The sequence below is a fragment of the Engystomops pustulosus genome, chromosome 7 (assembly GCF_040894005.1).
Source record: "Engystomops pustulosus chromosome 7, aEngPut4.maternal, whole genome shotgun sequence".
Taxonomy (NCBI): domain Eukaryota; kingdom Metazoa; phylum Chordata; class Amphibia; order Anura; family Leptodactylidae; genus Engystomops; species Engystomops pustulosus.
Genome location: NC_092417.1, coordinates 23,131,359 through 23,141,459, shown reverse-complemented (window position 1 = coordinate 23,141,459; position 10,101 = coordinate 23,131,359). Strand labels below are relative to the sequence as shown.

The following is a 10,101-nucleotide window of genomic DNA, read 5'->3' as shown; positions in this document are numbered from 1 at the left end:
GTGTAATGTGTGTATATAGTATGTATAGGTATTATCTAATATGTATAGGTGTGTAATGTGTGTATATAGTATGTATAGGTATTATCTAATATGAATAGGTGTGTAATGTGTGTATATAGTATGTATAGGTATTATCTAATATGAATAGGTGTGTAATGTGTGTATATAGTATGTATAGGTATTATCTAATATGTATAGGTGTGTAATGTGTGTATATAGTATGTATAGGTATTATCTAATATGAATAGGTGTGTAATGTGTGTATATAGTATGTATAGGTATTATCTAATATGTATAGGTGTGTAATGTGTGTATATAGTATGTATAGGTATTATCTAATATGAATAGGTGTGTAATGTGTGTATATAGTATGTATAGGTATTATCTAATATGAATAGGTGTGTAATGTGTGTATATAGTATGTATAGGTATTATCTAATATGAATAGGTGTGTAATGTGTGTATATAGTATGTATAGGTATTATCTAATATGTATAGGTGTGTAATGTGTGTATATAGTATGTATAGGTATTATCTAATATGAATAGGTGTGTAATGTGTGTATATAGTATGTATAGGTATTATCTAGTATGTATAGGTGTGTAATGTGTGTATATGGTATGTATAGGTATTATCTAATATGAATAGGTGTGCAATGTGTGTATATATTATGTATAGGTATTATCTAATATGAATAGGTGTGTAATGTGTGTATATAGTATGTATAGGTATTATCTAATATGTATAGGTGTGTAATGTGTGTATATAGTATGTATAGGTATTATCTAATATGAATAGGTGTGTAATGTGTGTATATAGTATGTATAGGTATTATCTAATATGTATAGGTGTGTAATGTGTGTATATAGTATGTATAGGTATTATCTAATATGTATAGGTGTGTAATGTGTGTATATAGTATGTATAGGTATTATCTAATATGAATAGGTGTGTAATGTGTGTATATAGTATGTATAGGTATTATCTAATATGAATAGGTGTGTAATGTGTGTATATAGTATGTATAGGTATTATCTAATATGTATAGGTGTGTAATGTGTGTATATAGTATGTATAGGTATTATTTAATATGAATAGGTGTGTAATGTGTGTATATAGTATGTATAGGTATTATCTAATATGAATAGGTGTGTAATGTGTGTATATAGCATGTATAGGTATTATCTAATATGAATAGGTGTGTAATGTGTGTATATAGTATGTATAGGTATTATCTAATATGTATAGGTGTGTAATGTGTGTATATAGTATGTATAGGTATTATCTAATATGAATAGGTGTGTAATGTGTGTATATAGTATGTATACGTATTATCTAATATGTATAGGTGCGTAATGTGTGTGTAGTATATGCTCAGTATGAGCATACTGTATAATGTATATGTTTGATGTGATTTTTATGACGTGAATGCTTGGGACTTGCGGCAGTAATACAGATTTATGATCTAGACACAATGGGAGTGTGTACATGGTGAGTTGTTTGGCTGATTTGGCTGAATTGTCAAGAATGACATAATCTCAGGATACACCCTGGTTATTAATAGAAGCAACTGTATATTAGACTGACCACACACATAGAAGGAGAGGACAAGGTACAACCGCTATCTCTATAGTGTCCAGCTGTGTATTATTACAGTTTATTTACTGTTTTTATAGTGGGTATTTTGTTGACTTTTTTTTGCACTTTATGCATATTTGTAGTTGTGATGTTAATTGTTTTTGTGCATTTCAATAATTAAAGTAAGATATTGTGATGCAGAATTATATCTCTCTACATTAGACAGTTAATTACGGCAGTTTACTGGAAGATATGCTAATTTCTCATATATATATATATATATATATATATATATATATGTATATATATATGTATACGTATATATATAAATAATTTTAATATATAATAAATTTTATATATATATATATATATATATATATATATATATATATATATATATATATATATACGAATTATGACTACAGATATACTCACACATTTAAAAATATTATATATATATATATATATATATATTAAAATTAAAAAATTTTTATATATGAATACAAATAAACTCACACATTTAAAAATAAATTAATAATTAAATATATTAATAAAAATTATAATATATGCATCAAACTCAGTGTACTGTATGGTAAGAATTGAATAGAAGCTTCAAACATAATTTTTGGTCTAGATATATTTTTTTCATAGATGTGAGAAGACAAAAATTAGATAAAATTTGACTGATGAAATTCTCCTTCATCGGGCAGAGATTTTCATATTGGCTCCTTCCAGATTTACTAATGTAGCATTAGCCGTTTAAATGTCTTTAGTTTTTGCAGAACATTTCCACACTGCGCCACAAAAAACAACAAAGTCACTTGCAGTATAGTGTCCCCTGAATAAGATTTATGCACACTATGCTCCTAAATAACATGTACCTCTCTTAACTGTCCAGGGAGGGGACCTTGCATATAAAAATATGCTGCAACCTTTTTAATATTGTATAATCTTGTGTGTACCAGAAGCCTCCTAAATACTTTCCTAATTCATATATAACACCTCACTGGTACAAAGTTGCACATACGTGTTTGCCAGCTGCACATGCCATGGGCACAGGACCAAAGAACTTCAACCAACCCGCACCTAAGTGCTCTATCACATTGGGGTTGTTTTTCAATTAACTCCACAGATGCCTCACAAAGCCATTGATTTCCAAGGGTGTTTTCATATTGGCTTGTGTTTACACTGATCCGTTGTCCATGGAAAAAATTCTGAAACGTCCTATTTTTTCATGTACATGTTATATAACTAGTAACTGTACAAATATAAATATTGAGTATAATTAAGATTCTATTCAGTTGACATATAAGAAAGATACCAATTCATATGATTCCCGTGTTGCCATTAAAGTGAAAAATTGAAACACACACACCCTACTCACAGAAAGTTAGAGATATTTGGCTTGTGGGTGACATTTTAGGATAAATCTTAAATGTACTATAACCTTATATGTCCTAATTGAACCTTCTCTAAACGTGTGAATGCACATGTACAACTGATCAATGTTTTATTAGTTTTTGCACAACTTGCTGTTCTCTAACAAGTAGTTTAATAGCAAAACTCAGGTGTTTGATCCATGAATCGTCCCAATATATTTCCTGGTTCCATTAGAATTAATAATTAAACAGTCCTCCTTATCATGCTGCTCACATTTTTACATCAAGAGACCAAGATGACACCTAACAACTGTGACGCTTCAAGCTGTATGTTCACAGACCAAAGTGTCCACTGATCTTAGAGTGCCATAGAGTGTCCTCAGGAGGTTGTTAAAGAAATACAGACACTACAGAGTTACAAAAAGGGAGAGAAAAGGACTTCCTTTGGCCACTTTCCACAATGAAGATACGAACAATGATTACGAACAATGCCCTCCTGAACTGGATGTTCGGAGCGGGTCGTCAAGTGTCAAATCAGATTATTCAAAACTGTTCACATCAGCGTAGCCTGTGTGGTAGACAACCTGCAAGAGTACCTGACCACAGCACCAGGCATAGGTGAGGTGTTGATGTCTTGCATAGGCCAGGGAGCATCTAGACCATGTAAAGAGTAATAGGCCTCAGTGCTGTTCACTGAGGAAGTTCAATTCAGGTTGATCAGAAATAATGGCTGCCATCGATGTTGTGGATGTCAAGTAGAGCACCACACATCAGCCACTGTTGGTGGTGGAGTTACAATGTGGGCAGGTGTATAGGCCATACAGAACTGCCCTGTACATGGTACAGTTACAGCCCATATTACTAGAATAATATCAGTTGTCCAGTCATTGTGTAATTCCCAGTATAATACAGAGATACATGTGATTGTGTTTTGTAGATGAAGGGTCTCATCGCTTTCTTTTGCCTGTTGGCTGGATGTCATCATGCGGCAGGAGGTAGGTGACTTCTATCACTTCCATGTCTCACAGTGTAATAGTCCATGCCTTGCCTAAGACCACTTGTACACAGTTTTTGAAGGAAATCATCAGGGAAACTGCTCTAAATATTTTGGATAGCTAAGATCTTTCTGTGAATGTTTCCTGCTTATATCCTTCTCCCAGACAGATTTGATGATTTAGAGGTCAGGGTTTAATATCATCAAGGGACCACAATGTTACTTAAAGGGAACCTGTCATCAGCAATTGGCCTAAATCACTACCAGTATATTGTCAAACATCAAAATACATTCTAGTTTTTTGTTTCTTTCATGTCTCAGTGTAATGGCATCATCTAGAAAATCAACTTTGTCATGAGATGTAAATTGGTTGTATAAAGTCAAGCTCAGACTGCATGTCAAAGCACACGAGAATCATGAGGTCTAAGGAACTGCCCAAGGAGCCCAAGAAGGAGGAGAGTTTAACAGTAGAGTCAAGGTGGGAGGCTCTGAACGCCTCCTCCTCTGTGACTGACATCATGCATCAGACTTCATTAGATCTGAATACTGATGTCTCTGGATGTAGGACCATCAAGATGCATTGCACCTCTTTTTCTTTATTGTCACACATACAAATACAGTGCCATCTCCATACAGATACAGTGCCACCTCTGTGATTCACACACAGATACAGTTCTACCACAGTGACCCACACACAGATACAGTGCCACCTCAGTGACCCACACACAGATACAGTGCCACCTCAGTGACCCAGACACAGATACAGTGCCACCTCAGTGACCCAGACACAGATACAGTGCCACCTCAGTGACGCACACACAGATACAGTGCGACCTCAGTGGTCCACATGTGGATACAGTGCCAGCTCAGTGACCGACACAGATACAGAGCCACCTTAGTGACCCACACAGATACAGAGCCACCTTAGTCGCCCACACACATATATAGTCCCGGGGTGTAACTACAGATTTAGCAGCCATAGCATCTGTCATGGAACCCACAGTGCAAGAGGGCCCTGGCATCCGGCCTGACACACTAAAGAATAGCGAATGTGCATTATTATACTCTAGATACCATTTTACAGCATAATACATATACTGTGGGTATGGAAAGTATTCAGACCCCTTTACATTTTTTACTCTTTTTTGCATGTTCTTGTTTTTGCTCATTAATGTACATTCTGCACCCTATTGGGACAACAAAAAAAGAAATGTAGATATTTTTACAAACCAATAAACATGAAAAACTAAAATATCACATGGTGATATGTATTCAGACCTTTTGCTGTGACACTCACATATGCTGTCCTTTTCCTACTGACCCTCCTTAAGATGGTTCTGCTCCATCATTGGAGCCCAGCTGTGTTTAATCAAACTGATTGGACTTGATTAGGAAAGGCACACACCTGTCTATATAAGGCCTCACAGCTGAGAGTGCATGTCAGAGCACACAAGAATCATGAGGTCTAAGGAACTGCCCAAGGAGCACAGAGAAAGAATTGTGGCAGCATCATGCTATGGGAGCAGTGGCGGGACCACTGGTTGTAATGGAAGGAAAGATTAATTCGGCCAAGTGCAGAGATATCCTGAATGAAAACCTTTTCCAGATGCTCTAGACCTCAGACTGGGCCGAAGGTTCACCTTCCAACAAGACATTGATCCTTAGCACACAGCTCCAAAGCTGCTTCTACTCAACACTGAACAAAGGATCTGAATACTTATCACCATGGAAAGAAATACCTCCTTTTCCTACCCTGAAAGGCAGCCCCCTTAACACCAAGTATGACCTACAAGAAGTCTAAAAACATGGTGTGGGATTAAGCCAAACCACTATATCTATTCCAGAAGGAACAGACTCCCAACTGTAGACAGCACTGTTTCAACCTGGTTGGGTCTCCTCGGTACAGTGTAGGGAACTGATTTGGATGTGTGAGAGGCTATTGACTAGGGTCAGACAGTAGGTGCTCTCCTTAAGGAGAGATTTCTAATTAAGGCCACCTTAAAGGCGTGTGGAGACTTAAAGCCGAAGATGCTCCACTAGGGAATTCTGGGAAGAATGCAAATAAGTTTTCCAAGGTGTTAAATGGAAAACAATACCTCCTTTTGCTACCTTGAAAGGAAGCCCCCCTTAGTACTAAGTATGACCGACAAGAAGTCTAAAAACATGGTGTTTAGTTACGCCCCTGATATAATGCCAGCAATCTTAGTGTCCCCATACATACAGTGTCAGACTGGGTTTCCTTAGGCCCACCAGAGAGAATCAATCTGGGGGCTCACTCTTCATTATCCGCCAGGAAAAATACTCTAGCAGCCTTCAAATTGTGGTGTTTTCTGATGGACCTCTGGGGTTCACTATTAGGTTGAGCCAGGGCCCACCGAAGGATCCTCTGGTACTCCGGTGGACCAGTCCGACACTGCATACATATATAGTGCTCTTCTTTCTTCAAAAATTCCCTCCATTACCAGAAAGTACTGATGATGACTATTAACATACCTTTTTTTTCCCTCAGTGGTGAGTTATTAAACCATTATGCTTTTCCCCGAGGCATCAAACACCAACTACGTGTCTCTGAAGCCAACGGAAGTCGTTTTAAACCAAATCACAGTATGTCTTCGCTCCTACACTGACCTCACCCGAGAGCATGCCATTTTTTCTCTAGCTACCCCTTACAGAGACAACGCCTTCCTTCTTTACTCCTACCCACCAAACAATTTTTCTATCACTATAAATAATGAAGAAATTTACTTCAAGGTGGATCCCGATGTTAATTACTGGAAAACAATCTGTGTCACCTGGGACTCTACTAATGGTCTCCTCCAACTGTGGATCAACAACAAGCGTTACCCTAGAAGAGTGACCAAGACCAGATCTCCCATAGGACCTCAGATGAGTGTTGTCCTTGGGCAGGAGCAGGACTCATACGGTGGTGGGTTTGACATTAATCAGGCCTTTGTAGGGGAAATGTGTGATGTCAATATGTGGTTTAGTGTCCTGCCTGAGACATTTATTAGGGTCTTTTTAACTGATCAATTTTCTTATTCTGGAAATATGTACAACTGGAACAGTGAGAATTTCACAGTCTACGGGCCCATTCTTGTCTTAAAAAGCCAATTGTATGTTGAATTATAAACAAGAGACATTTCTATCACTTCACTAGAAATGAGCAGAACCGTAGCTTCAGTTTGTGTTGGACATTCTTTTTCGGTCTTGAGACCCAGATGTATTGCCAAATTGGTGGCCGGACAGCCGTTCCGTGAAATTGATGCCCCTTGTTACTAGTCTGGGCCATGATTGCCAACACACCATGGCTAGTAGCAAGGGGCGTCAATTTCTCAAAATGGCCGCCAACCCAGCCATAGATTCAGCAAAGCCGAACTCGAATTCCAAACACAAACTGAAACTACGGGTCCACTCATCTCAATTCTTCACCAATGATCACCCGTTGGATCTATTCTGATTTGAAGCCTTAAGGATATATTTCAGGTAGGATTTCCCATTCCATGGAAATTCATTACAACAGGGAAACTTTCAATTTACAAAATCTAAACCAAATTAGCATGGCGTCCTCTAGGTTCACTTGTCCTGTGATTACACATCTTATGTATTAACTCCTTATAGAACCTATGATTCTTTCACTCTATCCTTCTAGTTAATAAATACCATCTTACAGCATTGCGTCTGTTCTCATTTGTACCCATCTCAAACATATTTAAGCCCTTATTAGATCCATACAGAAGGGATTTCCCCATAAGATCATGTTGTGGATAAGGAATTTGTAAGGGTCTTTCTTAGGCTAGGCTCACACCATGTTTTCTGCATATGTTCAGCTCCTGATGTATATGCCGGATGTACCCATTGACAGGAGCTTAACTAGTAGAGGCAGGGCCCCAAGGCACACTTAAAGGAAACCTACCACTTGTAGTGGCAGGTTTCCGATGGAAATACCGGGCACCAGGTCAGGGTGAGCTGGTGCCGGAGCTTATTTTAGTTAGTGTTTTAAACCGCGGCATCGCGGTTTAAAACACTTTTTAAACTTTATAGCCGGCGCAGGCAGGTACGCGCTCGGCGCTTACCGTGCACGCGGCTCTCATTCACTTCCTATGTAGCCGCGTGCACGGTAAGCGCCGAGCGCGTACCTGCCTGCGCCGGCTATAAAGTTTAAAAAGTGTTTTAAACCGCGATGCCGCGGTTTAAAACACTAACTAAAATAAGCTCCGGCACCAGCTCACCCTGAGCTGGTGCCCGGTATTTCCATCAGAAACCTGCCACTTCAAGTGGTAGGTTTCCTTTAAAAGTATACATATTACACACATTTATACATTTTTACACTCATACGCACACATATAGAGCATCATACAAACGTACTGCATAGATATACAGATATAATATATTCACATAATAAACTATAGACACATCACATATATGCTATACAGGGCCAGCTCCAGGTTTCAGTGGGCCCCTGGGTGACAGTGCCTCACTGGGCCCCTTAGCAGTGAACTCATGTGGTGGCATTAAAAACGCAAAACCTTAAGATTAATTAATATACACCCCTCCCCAGCCAGAATACAGTAATAAATATACCCACCAGGCTCCAATATTCACCTCCCCCCAGGCTCCAATATTCACCTCCCCCCAGGCTCCATTAATAATATACCCCCCCCCAGGCTCCATTAATTAATATACACCCCAGGCTCCATTAATTAATATACCCCCCCAGACAGGCTCCATGAATTAATAAAAAACACATTATTAGTGACCAGCTAAAAATAATAAACGCTAACTTACCTGAAGCGTTGCACACATCTTCTACATCTTCCGAGTGACAGCAGTGTCTGCCGTGCAGCAGCAGGGACGCTGGCGGCGTGACGTCATCACGCCGGCAGCGTCCTGAACAGTAGTAGACGCTCTGCGGCAGAAATACATCGGCAACGCCGATGCACTTATATTGTGTGGGGGTCCGCTTGCGGTGCCGCCCCTTGTCAGCCGGTCCGGCTCTGTGAGTACGGCGCTTATCTCAATTACATCGGCGAAGTATGCCGATGTAATTGAGCTTACTTATGTTGCCAGTTTGTGCCGTGGGGACCTCTGGGGCCCCGGCACTTGCCCGGGTAAGCCGGGTGCTGGCGCCGGCCATGATGCTATAAACATATTATTCTGTACAATGTGCAGCGTAATACGTATATAATGGTGAATATCCTCCACTCTTTAGTGTCAGGTCAGATGATGGGGCCCCCTGACACTAGAGGCCCCATAGCGGATGTTATGGCTGCTACCACTGTAGTTACTCCCCTGCCCATTGACCTAATTGACTTGTCACGACATGAATGCAATAAATAATAATTAGGGTAAATTCGTCCAGAGCATCTCCCGTCTCCATAGAGATGCACGGCATACAGGCCAGGTACACGGGGAAAGATAGGACATGTTCTTCTCCCCGTGTACGGAGCGGTACGGTGCCACACATGTAACTGGGGAAACACCCTGAATATTGTCCTCAGTCAATCACCAGCATGTCATAACCTGAATGCAATAAATATTATTACAGAGCTCCACCAAATTAAAGTTTCATGCTGTTATAGGGTCCCAACCCCATCATCCAATGCTTCAGTGCTGTTCTTTTTATCCAAATACAAATACAAATATGACATTTCGGTCCAAAAGGACCTTTATCGGATACTACAAAAAAATGAATAATACAAAAATAAATATATTCTATACAGATAAGTCATTCATCCGAATATACAAGAGTGATACTCATATGTCATAGATCACATAAGTACTGTGCCGCTATAAAGCACATGAACACAGTGTAAGACCCCAATAATATATTAAAGAGCATCAAATGTCTGGTTTACAGGAAATGACGGTCCTTATACGCTTGGACATAAGCAGTTGGATATTGATGGAACATGGTGGTTTTTGCATACATAGGGGCACATTTACTTACCCGGTCCATTCGCGTTCCAGCGGCGGCTTGTCTGACGAGCGTTCTGGTTTTCCGGCGATTCATGAAGGTCCTGCGCCCGATGTCCACCAGGTGTCGCTGCTGCGCCGAAGTCCGCCGAGGTGCCCCGGAGTTCTCGTCTTCATCGTGGTGCATGTGAGTATGGCCCGTGCGACCAATTTTTTTTTTTAAATGCGGAGGTTTTT

General features: G+C 39.4%; 1 protein-coding gene across 1 annotated transcript; it reads left to right on the top strand.

Annotated features, from left to right (window-relative positions):
• Nucleotides 1–6,467: 6,467 nt before the first annotated feature.
• Nucleotides 6,468–7,502, top strand: LOC140068700 (jeltraxin-like). Its single transcript, XM_072114093.1, has one exon. It carries the CDS (start codon nucleotides 6,481–6,483, stop codon nucleotides 7,078–7,080), a length of 600 nt encoding a protein of 199 aa, XP_071970194.1. The 5' UTR covers nucleotides 6,468–6,480; the 3' UTR covers nucleotides 7,081–7,502.
• Nucleotides 7,503–10,101: the final 2,599 nt, after the last annotated feature.

What these genes read in the sequence shown, in the direction of transcription:
- LOC140068700 (XM_072114093.1), top strand. Translation starts at nt 6,481, where the DNA reads ATGCTTTTCCCCGAGGCATCAAACACCAACTACGTGTCTCTGAAGCCA.